Here is a 22,224-nt window from a genome sequence, read left to right on the forward strand (position 1 = left end):
ATGATTCGTTCTCTCATCTCCCCTGACTCAGCTCTTAAATTCTCATCGCTATCATCCCTTCCTGTCATTTTATTAGACATTCCATCAGCGCTTTTGACGAGACACGGCGGACCGAGATATTATTCTTTCATCCAACACCATCATCCTCTACCATCACCCTTGTTTTCTCATTCAATAGAATCTAACCATGAGGCAAAAAATTGTTTCAAGGACTTCAACCTTTGCTTGGAGTCCAGGTCAACACGCGCCTCTTCTCGCTACAGGAACAGTCGCTGGTGCCTTTGATGCCAACTTCTCGAACGCATCTCAGCTTGAAATTTTTGATCTGAACCTAACAGACAAGTCGCCCGAGTCGATTGAGATTAATCAACCTGCTGGCGTTGTCTCAAGCAATGCCAGGTAAAATACCGAGAGATTTTCTTCGCTACTTCATATTAAAAACGTCATGCAATCAGGAAAGAAAGAGGAACTACTTGGAAATCAGGATATAGGACAGCGGAACTGATGAAATTTTTATGATTGTTCATTTCAATGCTAGATTTAATCGGTTAGCATGGGCAAATCCAACAGTCGATCGACCTTATGGTATTATTGCTGGAGGAATGGAAAATGGAGAGCTGAACTTGTGGGATGCTAATGCTATTCTCAACGGAAGGTATTGTACCATTACTTTTTGTCTTAATCAAACCTGGTTAAAAATTGATATCCCAAAGACTAAATAGCTTGGCTTGCTGCTGACATCTTTACCCTGCCTTGTATGTCCATCATGCAGTGATGATGTTCTCTTCTCAAAACAAACCAACCATTCAGGCCCTGTTCGTGGTCTTCATTTTAATCCTTTCCAACAGAACCTTCTCTCGTCTGCCTCTAGCAATGGCGAGGTAAGATGCGCTTTTCATTTTCTTGTGATCCCTTGACCTCTGATCTCTCATCTGTGTGTGACAATTTTTTTGTATCCTGCCTAATGTCAATCTCTACCATTGCTACTCAATTTCTTCTACTAGATTTTCATCTGGGATCTCGGCAATCTAACAAAGCCATACACCCCTGGCACAAGATCCTCCAAACTCGAGGATATCACCTGCGTTTCCTGGAACAACCATGTCCAACATATCTTGGCCACCAGTTCAACTACTGGATATACAGTCGTCTGGGATCTCAAGTCCAAGCGTGAGGTGTTGACTCTTTCTTACCCTGGTGCCACAGTTGCAGGCATAGGAAGCATGAGCAACCTTGGACAGATGGGCGCCAGCCGCCGCGGTATCACAGCAATTGCATGGAATCCGGACGTTGTATGTATTGCAATCAAAGCCTATCACTCTTTCAAGCATATGCTGGCATTTATTAAGACATCCACCATCTGACTCATTGGGCGTTCTCACATTGCATATCGTTCAATAGGCTACTCAAATCATCACAGCGACGGAGGACGATAACAACCCTGTCATTTTAGTTTGGGATCTCCGATATGCACATGCTCCTGAGAAGGTATGTTGATATATTAGTTAAGGGTAACTTGAAGCACTCTCAGGGGTTTATTTTTACTAATCAATCTATATACATAGACTCTTACTGGACACACTAAAGGGATTTTGTCATTATCCTGGTGCCAGCAGGACTCAGATCTCCTGTTATCTGCAGGCAAAGACTGTCGATCGCTTTGTTGGAATCCTAAGTCTGGAGAGGTCATTGGCGAACTCCCACCAAGCTCTAGCTGGACATTCGATATTGCTTGGTGCCCACGCAATCCTGATCTGTTAGCATCCGCATCGTTTGATGGCAAGGTAAAAAAAAAAAAAAAAAAAAAAAAAAAACGCGATTCACCATGCGATTGTGTTATTTAATGCTCTTTTGTCCCATATTAAAATAATGACCCATCTATTTGCAGATCAATGTCGATTCTATCCAATCTACACATGATAATGATTTGACGTCAGCAGGCCATGCTGCTCAGGAAGCACACGATCCTTTCGCTCCTCAGCAGTACCAATCTCAGACCAATGTCGCCACTATCTCATTAAAACAGCCCCCTAAATGGCTCCGTCGCCCTGTTGGTGCCTCGTTTGGATTTGGAGGGAAGCTTGCCATCTTTAGGAATAAACCTGTACCTCCCATGAACCTTCCTCCTGGTGCTGTTGTTCCAGTGGGCGTGCCAACAACTATTTCATCTGTTACTCTGGCTAATGTAGTGACAGAACCTGAGCTTGTCCAGCGCGCTGCAGATCTTGAATACGCTTTGGAAACAAAGACTCTAGATAAGTTTTGTGAAAATCGCAGTCAAGTTAATGGATCTACAGCAGAGTATTGGACTATTTTACGCGCATTATTTGAGCCTAATCCTCGTGAGCAGCTAGTCCATCACCTTGGTTTTGATAAGCAGGAAATGGTGGATCAAGTCGCAGCACTCACCCGCCAGATGAGCATCAACGGTAACCCCTCGGTTACATCGCCTCGTCCTGATGGTGCTCTCGATCAAGGCGGTCTTCAAAATCATCGTGGCTCTAACTCTGAAATGAGTGCATTGTTTTCAGGGGCAAATGCAGACCAACAACAGCTTGGTGAAGATGCTTTTGTTAACTATCCTAGTGTGCCTGCTAGCAATGAGTTTAAGATCAAACCAGCAAATCCCTTCCATATCTATCCTGCCACTGACACAGATATCGATAAAAAGATCACTCGTTGTATCATTGCTGGAGACTTTGACTCTGCTGTCAATGTCTGTCTTCATGATGGTCGTCTCTCAGATGCCCTTGTCTTGGCCATTTGCGGTGGCCCCGAACTGTTAGAACGTACTCAGAAAGCCTATTTTGAGCGCCGTGCTGCCTCGACCCCATATATCCGTCTTTTGCAAAGCGTTGTCACAGGTGACTTGGAGGATGTAGTGCGCAATGCTGATCTGGTGGACTGGCAGGAAATTGTTGTCATTCTCTGCACATTTGCCCGCCCAGATGAGTTTGGAAAACTGTGCGAATCACTCGGAAACAGACTAGAGGAACAATGGATTAGCAAAGTTCAAGCTGGAGAACAGGCGGACCAACTCCGTTGCAACACTGTTCTTTGTTACTTGGCGGCCGGAAATCTGGAGCGTGTTGTTGCCATCTGGATTAGAGAACAAGAGGAGGAAATCGCACTCAACGCCTACGACCCATCGACATCGGAGTATGAACGGAATGCTCGCTCACTGCAAGCATTCATTGAAAAGGTCACTGTCTTCCGCAAGGCTATTGGCTATGTGGATGTTGCTATTGCTGGAAATCCTAACGAAGATCAACCTGAGGAGCAGGATAGCCGCCACAAGCTCGCTGCTCTTTATGACAAATATACTGAATATGCTGAAGTCATGGCTGCACAAGGTCGCTTGGCGACTGCCCTCGAGTACTTGACTCTGACACCTGTGGATTACCAGAACAAGGATACGCTGGCCGTGATGCGCGACCGTCTGTATCATTCTGGAGTAGATGTTAGCAAAGTCCCTGCTCCTGAGTTCCCTTTCGAGCCTGTATATGTGATGGCTGAAGGCGAATATCAGCAGCAGCAACAATACAACCAGGAGCAGCAATATGGTCAACGATACAGCCAGCAGCCACAGCACCAGCCACAGCATCAGCACCAGGCATACCAGAACCCATACCAACCGCAGCATCAACAAAACACATACCAACCTAGCCAATATCAACCTCACCAACATCAACAAGCCAACAATTATGGTGGTATCCAGAACCAGAACACTTATGGTGCGCCCAATGCCTCGCCTTTTGATGGTGCTGGCTATAATACACAAGGTTATCAACAGCAGCAGTCCGCTCTCCCCCCGCCACCAACCCAGTTCACCGTTCCACCACCTCCACAGCAGAACGAACAACGCCCTTCTCAGCCCGCTGCCGTGAACAACCCCTACGCTCCTCCAGCTCCTACTTATGGTGGATACACACAGCCTGCACCGCCACCAACATTCAATCAACCTGGCTTTCCTGGACAAAATGATGCAGGGCTTCAGCCCCCATATGGCGGAGCTTACAACCAGCAGGCTGCACCAGTGGAGAGAGCTCGCTCAGCTGAACTCCCACCATCACAGCGTAAGGATACAGGTAACTGGAATGATCCTCCAGCGTTGCCTTTGGCCAACGCTGCTAAGCGTCAAAATGCAGCTGCGGGCTTGAACAAGGCTCAGTTCAATTCGCCTTTCCCTGGTAGTCCTGTGGCTGGTAGTGCTCTTGTAGGAGGCACTCCTCCTCCGCAAAATGCGTATAGCCAACCTCCTCAAGCATCAACTATCCCTCCTCCACCAATGGCCGGTACTCGTCCTCCTCCAGCAGCATCCTCGCCCTATTCGCCTATCCCAGCAGCTTCACATTTGCCGCCTCCACCCACGAATGCTGCAGGCGCAATGTCCCCACGCAATGCAAACCAACGGGCACAACCTTCGCCATACCAAAATTTCGGCGGTGGCCAGAGCAATTTGATGGGCGGAGTCAGCGTTCCGCCTCCTAGTAATGCCTACGGTCAACCTCCGCAACAGCAACAGCAACAGCAACAGCCTTATCAGCAGACCTATCAGCCACAGCAATACCAGGGATATGGCCAATCCTTGCCTAACCCCAATCCATATGCTGCACAACAAGGACCTATGGGAGGGATGACCAGTGGCATGCCCCAGGTCCTTCAGCAGCGACCCGTAACACCTGCTGCGCCTCCAACGCCACCAAAGCCTGTCAAGTCAAGACATCGTAGGTTTTGAGGAACAACGTGAAATAGACAGAAGACAGTGATGAAAATGATAAGCAAGAATGATGGTGACTAACTTTTTTGGCAATTTTTGAACAAATTGGTATGGATAATTAGCCGCAGGAGATAGAACACATATTCCTACAGGACAAAAACCCATCTACACTGTTTTGTCCAACGAGCTTGCCCTTGCACGTCAGTACGCACCGGTATGTTAAATGTGTCTTTATCGTGTTCATATTTTTTTTTTCTGTCTATAAAAAACTATATTGACGGTTTCTCTTTTGTTTTGCGAGATTCAGCCTAGTGCAAAGCGACCTTTGGATGACGCGGAGAAGAAGCTGAACGTGTTGTTTGACATGCTGAACAATGAAGAGGTATCTGGACCGGTAGTGGAACAGATGCTATTGCTGGCACAGGCTCTACAGAGCAAGAACTACAATTCTGCGTATCAGATCCACTTGGAGCTTCACTCGACACGCACCGACGAAGTGTCAAGTTGGATGACAGGAGTCAAGCGTTTGATTGTAGACAATGCAAAGATCCAACAATAAGAGATTAAAAGGGTAGCAGCTAGCAGTTAGCGGATGGTTATTGTCAAGCGAATATCTTTATCACCTCTCACAGTTTAATGCAGCAAAACAAAAAATAAATAAATGACCAAAGAAAATAGTAATAAAAAATAAATGGAATAGACATTCTACAATGCATTCGGAAAATCGCTCTTTTTTTTTTTTTTTTTTTTTTTTTTTTTTTTTTTCAATTGCCATGTTAATCCTCATATCCTCATTTCTGTCTATACCAGCCTCTCTTTTGATCAATTTCACCTTGAAAGACAGCCTGAAAAGGGGCAAAGATGTAAATGATGAGGCTTGGGGCATGGATTATAAAATGAGAACAGTGCTCTTCTCTTGCCGAAACAATTGCCTTTGCAGCTGTCAATGAAGGAGAACTTTTGAAGGAGCCGAGAAACAGCCAAATGGCCCCAGTTGTTTATGCACAACCTCACAGCTAACGAAAAGTAGTTCAAACAAAAGATGTAAAAAAAAAAAAAAAAAAAAAAAAAAAAGATATAAAACGCGCTGAGTGTCGAAGCTCTGGAAACATATACACTCATTCCTGTAATAGTCTCTGAATCCCCTCTACCCTCTTTAACCTCCTCGTTCAGCACGTTTAGTAGGCCCTTTCTATCATTTTCGACATTCGAAAATAAGAAAAACGAAATGATCAAGCTACTGACCTTGGTACTTGTCGCCGCTCAGACATTTACCATTGTGGGCATTGCTAATGCCACTCACTACATTGCGTTTGCAAGGGGATGGAGCAATGGGTTCACTCAAAAAGTCGGGGTTTGCATCCGAGGCAGAGAAGGACTCATTATGCAAGACTATGACACTTTCTGGGTGGGCGTCAAAAACTATGGGTTCCACAAAGACGGATATTCGGCCCTTGTGGGTGCCAAAGACAGACAAGTGAGGATTCCAGGCTGGGGTGTTTACCAGCTTCAGTCTGCCAGTTCCACACATGATTATTGGCTTGGTTGCTGGAATACCAGTCCAAACAAATGTTCAGAGTTCTATTCGAGTGCCAAGGAAGAATGCGAAAACTTTTTCAAAAAAAAAATCGATCAAAGCATTGGGAATAACTGATTGCATCACCATCCAACCCATCCTCTTCCCCTCGATCTTTATTATAATTATAATAATTATAATTATTACTATTATTACGACTATTATTACGACTATTATTACGACTATTATTATTATATCATTTTACTGTTATTATTTTCGATACACATTATGATTCCTTCCCTTGAATGGCTGGTACAGGAAGTCTCCAGCTTAATATATTTTGAGACACCACAATAAACCGCAAAGCTTGACTTACTATTAGACGCTCTCAAACACTGTCCTGTCTACACTGTTTACTCTTCAAGAAATAGAAATAGAGAAAAAGAGGGTAAGAGGCTGTGCTTCGGGGTCTGTGCCCATGCCTCCTTTTTTTTATTCGCCCTCGAAACACTCGGCCATTGTTTCGGATACATGGCCAGAAAAGGATTGGATGTTGTACGCTATCAATGACTACTATTTTTTTTTTTTTTGTTATCGTTTGCTTATTTGCTATATACATTTTTCATTCGCGCTCTGCTACCCAGAGTCCGACAAGTGACCAACCAAGGATGCAAGGAATGCCGAAAATGCAGTAGCTCCAGAAGAGGACTGAAGCCATCTCCATCTCAAAAAAGCCCTTGATCTGACACATTTGAATGGTATTGATCGCTGTTGGTGCTGCCACCAACAAGACCAAGGCCAAGGAGAACGTTGGGTCCATTGTTAATATAGGAGACAGATGGTCAGGATGAAAGATTACGGCCGGTAAGCATAGTACTGGGACCACTATCATCCTTGCAAACAGGACAAACGGGATGGGCTTGATCCATGGAATGCGGTAGTTAGAGGCGCCGGATGCCTTGATGGCAACGGTATCTTGAAAACGAGGTGAGGGAGAAGACTGGGTTGGAGAGGACTTGAGAAGAGGCAATGCTTCATCTGCATCTTCATTATCCGAGTCATCTGAAATAGCTGTAGAGCGGAAGCTCGGACGACCTTGGTCAGAGGGCTGATGAAAATGAAGGAGGGTGGCTGAAGAAGAGGCGTTGGACTGTGCAGTGGCAATACCATTGCCATAAGGGGCTTGCTTGGAAGTAGGAGTGGTGTTGTAGGTTTTATGAACAGAGAGCAATGCAGGATTGCGCTCTTCGTCGCTGGACGAGTCGTCCTGGCTGGTCGAGGCGTAAATACCTAAACCAGTCTGTGGGGGTGGGGAAGATCCTTGAGGTGCTTTACCTCGAGACTTTGACTGTTTGGGAGCAACAGCTTCAGAAGAAGAGAGGATGTTGGTGGTGATATTGTCGTTGGATGAGGATGAGGAAGAGGATGGGGAGGGGGAAGGGGAGGAAGAAGAGGATGCAAAGTGAACGACCTGTGCGCCGAGACATAACAGGATCATTGGGATAGCCGCGTCACCACAGCTTTCAATTGGACGAATCAGAAATCTGTAGACAACCGACTGTGGACTCATGAACAGGTGATGAAGTGCCGGAACGAGGCCAATGAAAAGAGCTATCAGAGCAGTCGTCAATGGTGGTGTAAGGACCTGGCGAAGCCTTTCATTTACTGTTGAGGTTGCACGCATGAGAACAGATTTAGTAGCGCTTTTGACCGAGAGAGCAGGCGAAGGCGCAGACGAGTTCGCGTACGTGGGATGCAGATAAGATGTATTGATGGGAGCAGGTTTAAAAGTTTGGAGTGTAGGTGTGGCTGCAGGATCGTCTGGCCCAGCACCATTATAGGATGGATGTAATGTTGAGGCTGTGGCATCAGTGCGTCTAGATGTCGACGGATCGACATTGATTACAACAGATGGCGGTAACTGCTCATTATAGTCTGTTTCTTCTTCCTTTGTCTTGTCCCTGGGCACTAACAAGGAGAAACCATAGGACCATCGCACTAAATTTCCAAAGATGGCATAGAAAAGAATGTATGAAATTCCCCTGGAGTTGCAGGCATGGATCGGTTAAATTAGTAAAATCACTTTCTTTAAGCGAGTCGTACACAACAAAATAATTGAGCGCAAGAGCTCGAATACGCCCTATTTAAAAGAAATATGATATACATACCTTGCAGCGACATCTGCTTTGGTATCGTTCTCATCTCTGAGCAGGTGCTCTCCTGCAGCACTAAAAGCCAAGGACTGCATCAAGGCCATGGGTAGTGAATTTGTATTAGAGAATAGCACGGAGGCAATTACAAATTTCTCCTCATCTTTTGAGAAACCCAGAAGGCGCGATCCAATTTTAGCGACGAGCCATGAGATAGAAGAGAAGAGGCAATAGAAAACAGGAATGGGCCAATATGCTTTAAATTGCGTCCAACTGATAGTAGACGCTATTTTTGTGAACATTAGACAAGGAGTCATGAAATACAAGTTCACTTTTGATATTGCCTGGTAAATGTACAGCATTCATGAATAAAAATTGCAAATATATATATAAAAAAAATAAAAAAAATAAAAAAATTTTAGTTCCATCTGATAAGATCAAAGCAGGGGTACGCCATAGAACACAGCGAGCGGGATCACAAAGTATCGGAGAGCGAACAATGTTGAATGCAATGTTGCATACCTTTTGAGCTGGCTGTGAAAGATAACCATTCCGCGAAAGGATCACACCACACGCCACTACGATGAGGACTTGACTGACAGCCTTTAACAATAATAATAATAATAATAATAATAATAATAATAATGATGGTAATAATGGTAATAATGATAAATGGCATTGTTAATATTTTTCCGCAATGAGAGTTGAGAGTAAAGATCACTTTTATCATTAATATTACGTGTTTGTCATTAAATGAACAAAGCACAGACAATTTTTTTCTTGCAGAGAAATGATGTATTGACATCATTTGCTTGCAGCCAGTCCATGCACAAGTACAATACATAGCTCATAAGTCAAAACAAAACTTACCTCACCCGCAGCTGTGGTGAGTACAATCCAATCCATGTTATTTTAATATATTTATAAGCAGGTAATGTGAAGTGAACTGAAAAAGGAGGGGGAGAGAAAAAGAGGAGATAATAACCAACCCAGCACAAGAGTAAGAGAGAGAGAGAGAGAGAGAGAGAGAAATGGAACTGAAGGGGAGGAAAAGGAATTTAAGTTTTTTCTTATTTCAACTGGTTACTGTCGAATAAAAAAAGTAAAGACAAAAAATCAGATTCAATTCAGTCCAGTCCAGTATGGATGATGAATACGATAGAGGCGATAGTATTCTTGCTTATGTAGAAAAAAGAAAAAAAAGAAAGAAACAATTACAGAGAAGAAAAAGAAAAGAGAATGGAGAATGAAGAAATGAATGAAGAAATGAATATTTCGAAGCAATAAAATTTTTTTAACTAGTGTTCAGATCCAACTCATTTTTATACTTTATTTTCTTCTAAATTCTAATTACAGAAACTGCGTGCATGAACAAAGTTGCCTTTCCTCTGCCCCTGCTCTGGTCTGGTTCACTGCTTAAGTAGAGACATCCATCCCATCGTTTGACACGGTATGCAAGCCTATCTTGCCAACCCCTATCCCTTTTGGACAAGGCATCCCTTTCCCCACATCCTCCATGACTATTTTGGAAAAAAAAATGTCACCAACCTTGGTCTACTCATCCCCAGGCCTCTATCGAAATTATGCAGGGTTAAAAGTGTGGTTTTTTTTTTTTTTTTTTTTTTTTTTTTTTTAATGAGGACAAAAGTGTTCCGAAGGAGGGGTGGGAGTGAAAGGGTATTTGTATTGAATGTCCTCCAGGAGAGAAACACAGGTATGGTTGATGCATATGGAGTAAATAGATGGAGGAAGAAGGGAGGTACGGGAGGAAGGGTCTACTTTTCAACATCGACATGAACATGAAAGTAAGATATGGTCAAAGAAGCATTTCAAAGAGCAAAGACGATCCTAATAGCCATTATGAATATCCTACGGACAAATGCATTTTCTGTGGATCTTCGCTTTGAGTGGTATCCAATAGATGTCCAGGCCAATGAATGACATGTTCCACTTGAGAGACAGACACCAAGGACCAAGCCAAACAAATATGCACTATGATTTGTTAATATAGAGTATGAAATGTCAAACGTGTTGATCGATGTGGGAGAACGTGTGCGTGCAGACATAATGATTGGCTGGTGTTTTTTCTTTTGCTTGTGGGATGATAACATTGTTTTTCTCATTGACAGTCGACACTTTTAACTCTTACATGTCAAAAAATATGTCACTCTTTTTTTTTTTTTTTTTTTTTTTATTCACCTGCTCTCTTATTGCCTCTGTCTCTGTCTCTGCCCAGATAAGGCTTATCTTTTTTTTTTTTTTTTTTTTTTTTTTTTTTCATTGCTTCTAGCGGCTCCAGTCTCGCTATTCTCTTTTACGGCTTTTTTCTTTTTTTTCTTTTTTCCCTAATTCCGGAAGTCTGTAAGAAGTTATGGAATAGAACGATAAGAACATGACCAAGGAAGAAAAACTTAAGAAAAGGCTACTAGGAAGGCTAGGAATCTTCTGCGCTGACCAAAATTAAAGATCAAAGGCAGTAATCGAAGTAATTTTCTAGACACTTTCTTGAAACTCTAACCGCCGTTACAACTGAAAAACGTTGCCACTTTTCTTAAACATCTAGTCTATTTTTTCCTCCCTTTGCTTCAAGTTTACACTGTGGAATGGGATTAAAGAAAATTGTATTGCAGGTTATTCAAGATTTTCAGATACACCCGAAATACAGAACACGGCATGATAAACAACGCGACTTGTGTAGCCCTACATAAGCATAGCATTGCAATATTTACTATGATTTAAAAAAAATAAAATAAAATAAAATAAAATAAAATATACAATTTATATTACATGTATCGCCTATTTCGCTGTATTGCAAGAGTCCATGGACAAAGTGGACAGTGTCCATATGCTTTTCAAGTCATGCTGTAATAGGTGCTGTATACAAAAAATCTTTGTTTTGATTCATTTTCGTATGCATGGATATTTACAAGGCTGCTTTGTTTTTGTTTTTTGTCGTGTGGACAAAAAAATACTTTTTCAGACCATTGACCATTGAGAAAACATTTTTCTATCTTTTGTCCGTGGACACCTTCTTTTTAGAGAAGGATTGGATTTAATATGCAAGACATTAGTAGTCACGTAAACGTTATTTCCATGCGGAATCGTAAACAAAAACCTACCTGTCCTTCCACCAACCTTCACATTCACATTCGCACAAGCCTGAAAGAACAAGTTAGGGACTAAAAAAAAAAACCAACACATCAGCATCGTCTTTGAACAAATACCGTCAACTTTACTCAAAACAGGCAGTTCATTACAGCCATGCTTAGGACGTTCACTAGTCGCGTGTCCGGCTTTGCCTCACATACTAATCTAGGTAAAACAAAATAAGACGAAAGCAAAAAAAAAAAAAATAGATGTTCATATACTGATATCCTTACCTTTTCTTCTTCTTCTTTCGATCTTAGCCATTACTGCCTCAACCTCTCGTTTCTTTTCGGTTCTTACTCCTACTCCACAAGGTACTTCAAAAAAAAAAAAAAAAAAAAAAATACACAAACGAGGCAAGGCATACTGTGCACATAAGAGTTTAAAAAATAATTAATTGCTTCTTTTATACTTTATATTTATTTTTCCTGAATAGCCGCGTCCACCACAGTAGCATCACCTTCATCATCAACAACACCAGTAACAGGAGTAGCATCATCGGGACCAGGAGCAGGGGCAGGACCAGGACCAGAACCTTCTATCAACTTGCTCCGCAACCAACTCCGTTACTACGCTGTGGCAGAAATTAAGAACCGTCCTTACTTGATCACCAAGAACGATATCATTGTTCTGGACCGTCTCAAGGACGTTTCTTTAGGCGATGTCATTGAATTGAACCAGATCAAGGAGCTTGGCTCTAAGGACTATGCTATCAAGGGTCAACCTTATGTCTCTCCTGAATACTACTCCATCAAGGCCACTGTCATTGAGCAGCCCAAGGGCAAAATGGTTGAAACTTTCAAGAAAAAGAGGAGAAAGCACTTCCAGAGACGTTATCATATTAAACCATTACACACTCTCTTGCGTGTTAGTGAGCTGGAGGTCAAGGCTCAGTAAAAAAAGAAAAAAAAAATTGCAAAAAATAAAATAAAAGCATGGCGGTATTACAAAAGCAGCTTCTTTTTTGCTCGTTCAGAGATCAGACAAAGAACGATGGGAGAGATGTAATAAAACATTTATGTAACATTCCTATCAAAAATACAGCTATGTTACTCGGTTCTGTAACATCTTCTGATACTTTTTTTTTTTTTTTTTTTTTTTTTTTTTTAAAAATCAGCCGATTTAATCTTTAATAATAATTCTTCTATGGATTAAGAACGTCCACATATTTAGCACGTGCTCCTCTCCGTACAGTTCCGGCTCCAGGTCTGGCTTGTGGAGGTCCAGGCACGGGCGGACCGCCTCCAGATGTGGGGGGTCCGGCAGGAGGTCCACCGGCCCCTGCAACGCCAGGCGACGTAGGTGCAGCAACTGGTCCTGGACGAGCCTTGGGAGGAGGAGCCAATGACTGTGCGCTATTCTGGCTCTCAGGCCCTGCTTTCTTGTTGACCCATTTTTTCAATTCCTTGTCGAAATAGAATGAAGACTCCTCACCCAGGTTAGCTTGCACTGGCTTTGGGGTCGATTCGCGCCTCTCGCCGCTAAAAAGACTGATTTTTGGCCACCATCCAGCACCGCTCGCTATATCACCAGAAAAAAACATATAGATATACATTTACTTTTGGTGTTGACAATAAATAAACTACAGAGATGTGACAAAAATCAAGAGTTACCTTCTTCCGAAGCTTGCATATTCTGGTTGTTGGAGCTATCGGCTTGTTGCCCACCAGCAGAGTCACTAGTGTCCTCGGTAGCTGAGGTGCCAGCTGCAGTGGCCGTTTTCTCCTTTTTGAGTGAAGAGTTGCCCATGCCAAGATCCTCCATATCATCATCACCTTGTTGACCATGATCTTGTTGAGTTGAAGCCACAGTTGGGTCGCTAGGCTGTTGAGTGCCTGAAGTTGGGAATGTTGGTACAGCACCAAATGAAATGAACTGTCCTTCTTCGTAATCTTCTTCTTGGAGCTCTTGCACACCTTCCGCAACCGCAGGTGCTGCAGGCTCAACAGTCCCTTGATCTTCCTCGCTTGATACAGGCAAGACTCCGGGCTCTGTCGATGGTTGAGCATGCTGTTGCTGGTGATAGTCGCCTGATTGGTATCTATCATGTTGATGATCTTGCTGGTATTCACCTTGGTGGTAGTTCTCTTGCTGATATTCGCTCTGCTGATTACCTTCCTGTTGATATTCTCCCTGCTGGTAATCACCTTGTTGGTAGTCACCTTGTTGGTAGTCACTTTGTTGGAAATCGCCTTGTTGATAGTCACCTTGCTGGTAATCACCTTGCTGGTAGTCACCTTGCTGGTAGTCACCTTGTTGGTAATCACCCTGCTGGTATTCAGCATGTTGGTAATCACCTTGTTGGTACCCTTGCTGGTAATCGCTTTGTTGGTAACCATCTTGTTGTTGTTCTCCTTGTTGATAATCGCCCTGCTGGTAATCGCCCTGCTGATAATCGCCCTGCTGGTAATCGCCTTGTTGGTAATCGCCTTGTTGGTAATCGCCTTGTTGGTAATCAGCCTGCTGGTAATCATCTTGTTGATAATCGGTCTGCTGATAATCAGCCTGCTGGTGATCCTCCGGTTGGTAATCTCCTTGCTGGTAGTCCCCTTGCTGGTATCCATCTTGACCATAACCTTGATGCTCATAGCCATCCTGTTGTTGATGCTGATCATAAGATACATCAGCATTGGTTGATTCCCCTTTATGCTGGTTTGCATGACTGTCATGTTCGGGTTTGGCTTCACTGATATTTGCATCATTATGTTGGTATGACTCAGTTTGTTGCTCTAATGTCGGTATGTCCGCGAGCTTTTCTGGAAGAGTCTCGTACTGTTGTTGCTTCTGGTATAACGCTTCATTGTTTCCATAACTATCGGTTTGCTGGGGACCAGATTCGTTGTATTGGGCTCCTAAACTACCCTCTGCAGCCACATCCCCAGCTTCATCTATCTGCTGATACCCTTGGGCCTGGTCATAATATTGGCCAGATGTTTCATATTCGATAGCGGCTTCAGAATACTGCTGTTGATCTTGATATCCATTATTGCCTTCATCAAAAACCAAAGGTTCCTGTTGACCATACTCATAGCCTGCGGTATCGGGATACTGGGTTTGGTCATTATTATAGCCAGAGTCCTGATGCTCATGACCAGCTGCGGCTCCGTTATTATAATCAATAGGTGAGCGCTTTTCAGACCCTGCAACAGCTCGCGTCGAAAGAACTGATTCAGCAACAGCAGATGCACTATCATCAAGGCGTTCAGAAGCAGTGGTCGAAGTGTCGTATTGAGGGTAGCTTTGGTTGCCATCTGCGCCATAGTAATTCTGGTTCTGTATCTGCTCATCTCCAACGTTGACAGCACCTTGACCTTGCTGTTCCTGCCCATGCTTTTCCGTTACGGAAGTATCATATGCTTGAGTATTATAAACTTGACCTTGTGCATCATATCCATATCCGGCCTGAGTATCTGTGAAAGAATCATTGCCATAGTAATCTGGATGGCCTTGAGCGTCTTCAATCTGTACAGCGTCAGTTTGCTGTGTCGGTATCTGCTCGGTAGGGTCAGTTGTGACATGTTCATCACTGGAAGCGGCATGCACTGCAGTCTCTCCAACTGTCGAATCAAAAATACTAGCTGTAGAAGGCTTAGGAACCTTCTTGGCTATCCAAGATCTACGTGAAGTAACATGGTGTTAAAGAGCAAACTCATTGATTGTAGTGGATTGAATGGCCATGGTTCATTCATTGGAGGCTTACCCAGCATGAGGAATGTGCACGCTTCCTGCGACACGCTCTGTAAGATCTTTCAGCTGAGCCAAAAATGTTGAGTTGTAGTAAGGAGAACCCTTAGTTTGTGACTTTACAATCGTCTCAATGGACTCAAGATATCTAGATTCCAAATCCAAATATATACAGGTCAGAGATCAGGAATCGACCCAAAGACGCAATTTTTATGAATAAAATACTAACCTTGCAGCTTCAAGTACCATTCCTCGGTCCAAAAGATGGGATATGTAGAGCAGCTTATACGGCTGCAAGAACGGTAATCCCCCAGTCGCACCTGCACTCTTCAAAGCACAGCCAAACTCATAAATTTCCGTCTTCTGGAATGACTCGAAATTTTTGTAGTAGGGGTACGCAGCATGGGGACTATGATCCGATCCAAGAAGGACCATGCTAATGTTAGCAGCATCTGGACCTGAATGAGTGGAAACCTGGGGTGAAAGCAAGTAACAGATGTGGGCCGCCTCTATCCATCCTTCCTTCCGGAGCAGATTGCCCAAGGCATTGATGGTAGCTTGGTCGCCTTCGATACGATTTGACAATATCAAAATCAAAGTGTCACGCCACTGAGCCAGACTTTCATTAGGCACATTAATGGGCGTAGACGGCCCATGAATCTCTGTCAAATACTGTGATCGAAGATTTTCAGGAATCAACTCGGTGATGGCACGGTCTGACTGGTGCGAGAACAGGCTGTAGAGAACACGCAAAGATTCTCGTCCATTGGCATGTAGTCCTGTGCTAGTAGAAAGCTCGTATTTCAAAAACCCATTCACGGCCTCTTTCCACAAGTCTCGATCACCATGGCTGCTGATGACCAGCGCGTGCCCCCACAGTTTAGTGCTGATGGCATGGCGAACAGCTCCTACAAGGTCCCCTTCACGAAGAATTTCCTGAAGGGTATCGACCGCGGCTGAGATATCATCTGCGTCATTCTTTTGCAATGTTGGAGCTACAATTTTAGCCAAAGGAATCGAACGCAAGACGCTCTTAACAGCTTGATCGACCTTGGCACTACATTACAATAAATCGCAAATGTCATTGTCACTTAGTTAGTATGTAGACTTTCTCTTTTTTTTTTTTTTTTTTTTTTTTTTTTTTTTTAAAAAAAAAAAAAAAAAAAGAAGTAAAGGATTTAAAGGTTACAAGATGTAGTCATGTAAACAAGCAAAAGAGACATACTTTCCAACAAGAGTACCATCTTGCTCAAACATAACTTTGAAAAGTTTCCAAATCAAAGCGCGGTGAGCATCAAAAGTATTTTCTTGGAGCTGGTTAAGCTCATTGATCTTGTCCTCAATCAACTTCAGAGCCTCTTTCCGCTTGTTCTTCAGCTGAACTGAGCTGTCATTCAATAGTGGTCCAGGGAAGTTGGCGATGGTAGGGTCGACTGGTACGATTTCGCCGAGCTGCTGAAGCTTGACCTCACGCTGAATCTGGGTTCCTTCATTAGCATGGCGTGGGTACCAAGTCATCACCTTGCCGCCGAACCCAAAAGCGATGATTGGACAACCCGCACTCCTATTTAACGGATCATCGATACGTACTGGTTCAGGTTCCTGTGCTTGTGGCTCCTGTTCAGGCACAACTTGATGATACTGGCTGTAATCCTGACCAGGATAATACCCTGTAGAAGGATCATATTGCTGCTGCTGGTAGGCTTGGTAATCACCCTCGCTATACTGTTGGCCAGTCCATGGTTGGTCCTCTTGAACATACTCATGCTGGATATGCGCTTGCTCCTGTTGCACAGGCTGGTAGGGATCACCTTGGTTCTGTTCCAAAGGGTAAGAATTCATGCGATCCAAACCAGGCATGGGTGAGCTTTGACCAGAAATGAACGCGGAACGGTGAGCCAGTAATGGGGTAGCTGCTCGACTTGCTGCCGCAATGGGCCGTCCGCATTCAGAGCAGAATTTGGCCTGGGGCTTATTCTCGCCAGAGCACTCTGAGAATGGGCACGGCTGGAGAGCAAGTTGCGTTGAACTGAACTGTGGCTGCTGATATGCACTGAGCTGAGGCGTTTGCTGCTGCCCCTGATGATTGTTTCCAGGGATCATAGCTGCCGCTTGAGTTGCAGAAAGCAATGGTGTTTTAGGGGGAATATGAGCTGTATGAGGAGACGCAGGAGGTGGCCCTGTGAATGGTCCATGACGTGGGGTTGCAGGTGATGTCTTTCCAAATGGCGTATGCTGAAATTCTACTTGTCCTGGAGCAATTTGACCGGGTTGCTGGGTACTGTGAGGGCCAGGAGGGGCGTTTGGACTATACCGCTGAGTAGGATGACCCAGGACTGAAATTGGTACTTGCCTCAAAGGGCTTTGCTGCTGTTGCTGTTGGGAATGTTGATGGTGCTGAAGAACACTCTGCTGCCGTTGATTAAGGAATGGTGGCGCTGAAGGGGTCTGCTGAGGCAGGGTTGCAGGTGTCAGCGACGGTCTCTTTTGCGGCATGGCTGGTGGAAGCGGTGGACGCCCCTTGGACTGTGAACCACCAGAAATAGGAGCATTCTGTTGATCCTGCTGGAATGGAATGGAGCCTGTTGTATTAGCTACAGGCGTAGGAGTGGCCCTATTCACGTTTGGTGAAGTAATTGGTGCCGAGGATTGTTGGCTCGCGTTCGCAAACAAATCCGACACGTTGCCAGAAGGGTCAGCCTGGTGTTCCATTTGAGGGAATGATGTGCTGGCATAACCCTGAGAGAACACGTCGGCCACAACAGGGTGATGTGGGTGTCGTTGGAATAGCTGCTGTTGCTGCTGTTGTTGTGGCTGCTGATACTGTTGCTGTTGTGATGGATAGCCCTGCTGCAATGACTGTTGAGACGGCACTCTATGTTGCTGTTGTTGTTGATGTTGTTGGTGCTGCTGTTGGTGCTGTTGTTGGTGCTGGTTGTTGAAAAAGGTTTGAGCAGCATATCCTTGAGGCTTAGGTGGACCTTGTGTCAGTTGGCGATTGGATGTTGGCGGGCTTGCAAACAAGTCAGCAGCTGGAGTCAGTTCAGAGGCGGTTGGTTGCTGCTGAGCGGGCGCGAATGGTTGCTGTTGTTGTTGGCTTTTCTGAAATGGCATTTGCTGCTGGTGCTGCTGGTGCTGGTGCTGGTGTGGGTGTGGGTGTGGGTGTTGTGGCTGTGGCTGTGGCTGTGGCTGTTGTTGCTGTTGCTGTTGCTGATATGGCTGTTGATATTGTTGAGGATGCCTATGAAACTGAGGTGGTCTCGGATGCTGCTGCTGCATTGGTTGCGGCGGGGGTACGCCTGGCCTACGAGCAGGAGGTGCACCCCCTCCAGCTCCGCTACCACTACCGAAGAATGGGATTGGACCATCCTCGACAGGTGGGGCTTGTTGGGAGCCCTGGTACTGTGGGCGTGTATGCTGCTGTGGACGATACGGCAGCGACATCCTGTCTCACTGTTAAAGATGAGCCCTGAAGCTTAAAGTAAAAAAGACAGATGGGCAGAGGAGAAGGGAAGAAGGAGATGAGAAGGAAGAGGGAAAGGAGATGAAGGTGAGATTAGTGAAGGAAGAAAAGAAGATGTGACAAAAAGGATGAGGAACGGTTTCTTATTCTGATAACACTCAACAGAGAGTGGGGAAACGCGACAATATTCTTGTGTGTAACACAAAAACGGATCATATACAGCTCAAATTACGTTAACATGCCTAACGAAGGCTTAAATCCATGCAGTATTTCTGCAAGGGAAGCTCCCTACACTTAGAAAGATGAGTATCACCCAGATCGCTATTTGATAATGAAGAGGCGGCTGTAGAGTATATAAATCAGACAGTGGCTCTAGCTTCAGTAGAGATCAATGTTGTTGTAATTAGCGGCCATTTATATGGGTTTTTACTATAGTTAAGCTTTTCCTCTTTTTATTTAATGAAGTTCCCAGGATCAGAATAAACACACCTTTATTTTTTATGATCCTGAGAAATTTCAGGTCGCGCTTTTATTCCCTCCTTCCGACCTAAGGAGAAACGGTGGTATCCAAGTATAATGCAGCGGCTTGAATGCTGTATATGTACCACCCTAGGGCCTGTTAACGATATATGAACAACTTATCGTCCCATAAAATTGGATCTTGCGTTTTTTCGCATGCCAGTTTGAAACATTTGTTCGTTGTTGATATTCAAGAGCTCCATACCGCGTTCGGCATTTCAAATACGCGGTAGCTGTCATTGGATCTTTTAGAATAGCTTCATTACTCCTTCACGATTTTTCTGCACTATGTTATTGCAAAATAAGAGTTCATCATGTCCGGTCTACTGTGATCATTTTGTGGATGCGACGCTGTCCTCATTCCTCTATTATGGATAGGGAAGTGGTCCCTGCTGTTGACTGGGTTAGACTGGGAGGCAAAATATTTAATATCTTTATAGTTCTTGCTAGCTGCTGCATGTCAATTGTCTGTAGCCACGTTGATCCCAACGACTTTATTGATCAGTCACCATACTATCCGCTAGCTGATGAGTCATAAGTAAGTAATTGAATGTCTTGAATCAGCTACGAACAAACTCTTATCATCCTATGCTCTCGAGCAACGTAGGAGTGGGGCCGGGATAAATAAAGCGGCTTCTGAACAGACAAAGAAAGTAAAGTTTACTGATCACTTGCTGATTAAACATGTTATGTCATGCCTTTACTCCTGGCTCTCGTATGACCACAACCATAAATACCTATAGTTTTAGGGGCCTCATTTTCTATCATTTGGTTGTTTATTTCTAGTCTACTCTTAATTTATTCCTTCTCAGTTTATATTCTCCTTCATGAATAATAATAATAAAAAAAAAAAAAAGCAAGCTTGCTGTCAAGATGTGTAAATGTAGATGATATCTATATTTCGGTGATATATTGGCTACCTATGCCAGATAGCTCCTCATGAACCCTCTTGTTCTAGCCACCTTTATTGTACTTGCTCCTACTTGAACCCCCTCTATTGTAAGAAGATGCAAATGTCTCCAGCCAAAGCAAAGCAAAAAAAGATTGTAAGGAAAAGATCCAGTCTGGTAAAAGACTTTGCTTGGAGGATTGATATCGTTCATTAAACAGGGAATAGAAAGAATCAGCTTGAGTACTGTTTCGCATCTTTGCTGGAAGTTATACTGCATTATTGAGAGGTAGGAGTATCATCGAACTCGCTGTGAGCCTCTTGAAGGTGCGATGGCATTCATTAGCAAAATGGAGGCATTTTTTCAATAGTGTAGTATGTAAACCACTTAATAGAAATCCATGTACTTTATTACACACCTCCCTGCTTTCGACTACCTATAACGGTATTGCAGCCATTTACTCCAATGTGATAAATAAACTGGACTAGAAAATAACATCCTCGTCCCCGTCTCCCAGTAAATCGCCTGAGTCTGCAAATGATGGATCTGCAACTGTACTGCTTCCAACTTTGGTAGCCTGCATGCCTATCGTAGCCATTGTCAACAAGATATATTCATGTTAAAACCTCGCGTAAATAATAAAATATATATATAAAGAATCAGCGCCTTGCCTTCTTCAGCTTGTCTAGCTTCTCTTTCCAGGGTATCACGGGCTGCAGCCTCTTTCTTCTTGCCTTGGACTTTCTTCAGTCTGAACAATTATAGGGGGAAGAAGAAAAAAAAAACAGGTTAATTGAAGTTTAAATATGTTTTCAACTTGACTCCTGAGAAATGTTGCGTTTCACATATTACCTGAAGAATTCCTCACGGTCCTGCTCGTCCAGTTCCGAGATAATAAACTTGATCGTATTCTCATAGCGGGGAATAATGATGTGTTCAATTGCATTAACGCGACGGTTGGTCAACTTGATCACTTCATCCAAAATAACAAATGCAGTCTTATTATAGTCAATCAGAAGTGCCAATAAATTAAAAAAAAAAAAAAAAAAAAAAAAGTCAGGTTGTTTCTTTTTTTTTTAGGGAGATGAAGCTCCATGGATCGGGAAAAAAAAAGAAAAAAAAAGAAAAAAAAAAATACCTGCAGCGATGCCAATTCGACTAATGTTTCGACAGCCTTGATATATGTATCTTTGCATTTCTGAACCTGCTGTCCACCACGACCAAGACCCGTAAGTTCATTGGCTGGAGGAAAAAAAAAAATCTCTTTATCATTAGTATGCTTTCCTTTTTTTTCAGACATTGGTGGTCCATATGTAATCTGTCCCCATTACCATTTGTTCCCTCCTGATAACTTTCAAAGGCAGGAAGCATGACACCGGAGACATTCTCCTGCTTTGCACGGACACGAAACTGAGCATTCTTCACACTCTCCTGAACTTGATAACCGATATCTCCAGTGATGTACGTGACCTCCGCCAAGGAGAACGAGGCAACCTGCATGACCCTGCCCATTAAACGTTTGGCCTGAAAAAACAAATAAATAAAAATTATCATTCCAAAAACATAGAATGTCAGTTTAAGGACAGAATCTCGAAAACGCTTGGATCATACATCGAGCCTACAATGGTTAATAAGGATATGGATGGGATAGTCATAATAACATCAACAGCAACAACAAAAGGCGTGCTTTATTGAGATAGAGCATACGTCGTCGATTTTCTTGACAATTTCTCGGAATCGTTTTGTTAGAGCTTCACTCTTGCGCTTTAGTAAACTGTGCCCTGTCTGAGCGCCTTTAAGCTTCTGCTTCATAACACTCAGTGTCCTGTATCGTATATTATTTGATTTTTTTTTTTAAAAAAAAAAAAAAAAAAAAAAAAAGGTAGAAGAATTAATTTATATTTCTAATGGATGCAGTAGTCGTGTCATTTTTCGTTTTACTATTTTAGAATGAATATGCGAATGAAAGTTTTCTTTCTTTTTTTTTACATTCGTGTTGGGAAGACAGCCAATCGGTTGTTTGTACCAGACATGGTGTAATATGTGAAGGATGGTGCGAAGAAAAAAAAAAAGCGAGTAATTAAAAAAAAAAAAAAAAAAAAAAAAAAAAAAAAGAGGACCTGACCAACGACCTT

The 22,224-nt window shown here is 43.4% G+C and overlaps 6 protein-coding genes across 6 annotated transcripts; 3 read left to right on the forward strand and 3 right to left on the reverse strand.

The window, feature by feature from the left end:
* Positions 1 to 187: 187 nt before the first annotated feature.
* On the forward strand, positions 188 to 5,279 carry BCR41DRAFT_396657 (hypothetical protein; the record flags this gene model as incomplete). The annotated part of the gene is made up of 9 exons (XM_022028829.1): positions 188 to 399; positions 539 to 655; positions 773 to 881; positions 1,005 to 1,292; positions 1,402 to 1,488; positions 1,566 to 1,784; positions 1,889 to 4,727; positions 4,843 to 4,934; positions 5,022 to 5,279. 9 exons carry the CDS (start codon positions 188 to 190, stop codon positions 5,277 to 5,279), a joined length of 4,221 nt encoding a protein of 1,406 aa, XP_021881067.1.
* A 669-nt stretch (positions 5,280 to 5,948) lies between these two features.
* Positions 5,949 to 6,374, forward strand: BCR41DRAFT_396658 (hypothetical protein; the record flags this gene model as incomplete). Its single annotated transcript, XM_022028830.1, has 1 exon — positions 5,949 to 6,374. The coding sequence occupies one exon, from the start codon at positions 5,949 to 5,951 to the stop codon at positions 6,372 to 6,374; it is 426 nt and encodes a 141-aa protein (XP_021881068.1).
* Positions 6,375 to 6,470: 96 nt separating this feature from the next.
* Positions 6,471 to 9,658, reverse strand: BCR41DRAFT_354353 (membrane transport protein-domain-containing protein). Its single transcript, XM_022024303.1, has 4 exons — positions 9,257 to 9,658; positions 8,909 to 8,989; positions 8,405 to 8,730; positions 6,471 to 8,278 (listed from the first exon to the last, which is right to left on the reverse strand). The coding sequence occupies exons 1-4, from the start codon at positions 9,290 to 9,292 to the stop codon at positions 6,859 to 6,861; spliced, it is 1,863 nt and encodes a 620-aa protein (XP_021881069.1). The 5' UTR covers positions 9,293 to 9,658; the 3' UTR covers positions 6,471 to 6,858.
* A 1,858-nt stretch (positions 9,659 to 11,516) lies between these two features.
* On the forward strand, positions 11,517 to 12,525 carry BCR41DRAFT_337000 (ribosomal protein L21-like protein). Its single transcript, XM_022022051.1, has 3 exons — positions 11,517 to 11,702; positions 11,794 to 11,847; positions 11,970 to 12,525. Exons 1-3 carry the CDS (start codon positions 11,648 to 11,650, stop codon positions 12,428 to 12,430), a joined length of 570 nt encoding a protein of 189 aa, XP_021881070.1. The 5' UTR covers positions 11,517 to 11,647; the 3' UTR covers positions 12,431 to 12,525.
* Positions 12,526 to 15,067: 2,542 nt separating this feature from the next.
* On the reverse strand, positions 15,068 to 18,825 carry BCR41DRAFT_80094 (Sec23-binding domain of Sec16-domain-containing protein). Its single transcript, XM_022031024.1, has 4 exons — positions 16,443 to 18,825; positions 15,464 to 16,274; positions 15,234 to 15,365; positions 15,068 to 15,149 (listed from the first exon to the last, which is right to left on the reverse strand). Exons 1-3 carry the CDS (start codon positions 18,659 to 18,661, stop codon positions 15,357 to 15,359), a joined length of 3,039 nt encoding a protein of 1,012 aa, XP_021881071.1. The 5' UTR covers positions 18,662 to 18,825; the 3' UTR covers positions 15,068 to 15,149; positions 15,234 to 15,356.
* A 1,649-nt stretch (positions 18,826 to 20,474) lies between these two features.
* On the reverse strand, positions 20,475 to 22,160 carry BCR41DRAFT_354359 (ATP synthase subunit D-domain-containing protein). Its single transcript, XM_022024304.1, has 7 exons — positions 22,079 to 22,160; positions 21,797 to 21,914; positions 21,421 to 21,613; positions 21,228 to 21,331; positions 20,942 to 21,087; positions 20,761 to 20,840; positions 20,475 to 20,674 (listed from the first exon to the last, which is right to left on the reverse strand). The coding sequence occupies exons 1-7, from the start codon at positions 22,120 to 22,122 to the stop codon at positions 20,574 to 20,576; spliced, it is 786 nt and encodes a 261-aa protein (XP_021881072.1). The 5' UTR covers positions 22,123 to 22,160; the 3' UTR covers positions 20,475 to 20,573.
* Positions 22,161 to 22,224: the final 64 nt, after the last annotated feature.

The sequence above is a fragment of the Lobosporangium transversale genome (assembly GCF_002105155.1).
Source record: "Lobosporangium transversale strain NRRL 3116 chromosome Unknown BCR41scaffold_20, whole genome shotgun sequence".
Taxonomy (NCBI): Eukaryota; Fungi; Mortierellomycota; class Mortierellomycetes; order Mortierellales; family Mortierellaceae; genus Lobosporangium; species Lobosporangium transversale.

Coding starts and splice junctions, on each gene's coding strand:
- BCR41DRAFT_337000 (XM_022022051.1), top strand. CDS start 11,648: ATGCTTAGGACGTTCACTAGTCGCGTGTCCGGCTTTGCCTCACATACT. Junction 11,703..11,793: donor TGCCTCACATACTAATCTAG/GTAAAACAAAAT, acceptor TTTCGATCTTAG/CCATTACTGCCTCAACCTCT. Junction 11,848..11,969: donor TCTTACTCCTACTCCACAAG/GTACTTCAAAAA, acceptor TTTCCTGAATAG/CCGCGTCCACCACAGTAGCA.
- BCR41DRAFT_80094 (XM_022031024.1), bottom strand. CDS start 18,661: ATGTCGCTGCCGTATCGTCCACAGCAGCATACACGCCCACAGTACCAG. Junction 16,275..16,442: donor GATGGTACTCTTGTTGGAAA/GTATGTCTCTTT, acceptor ATTGTAATGTAG/TGCCAAGGTCGATCAAGCTG.
- BCR41DRAFT_354353 (XM_022024303.1), bottom strand. CDS start 9,292: ATGGATTGGATTGTACTCACCACAGCTGCGGGTGAG. Junction 8,731..8,908: donor TTTCACAGCCAGCTCAAAAG/GTATGCAACATT, acceptor TACATTTACCAG/GCAATATCAAAAGTGAACTT. Junction 8,279..8,404: donor AAAGCAGATGTCGCTGCAAG/GTATGTATATCA, acceptor CTGCAACTCCAG/GGGAATTTCATACATTCTTT.
- BCR41DRAFT_354359 (XM_022024304.1), bottom strand. CDS start 22,122: ATGTCTGGTACAAACAACCGATTGGCTGTCTTCCCAACACGAAT. Junction 21,915..22,078: donor GCTGTCTTCCCAACACGAAT/GTAAAAAAAAAG, acceptor TATACGATACAG/GACACTGAGTGTTATGAAGC. Junction 20,841..20,941: donor GACCGTGAGGAATTCTTCAG/GTAATATGTGAA, acceptor ATAATTGTTCAG/ACTGAAGAAAGTCCAAGGCA.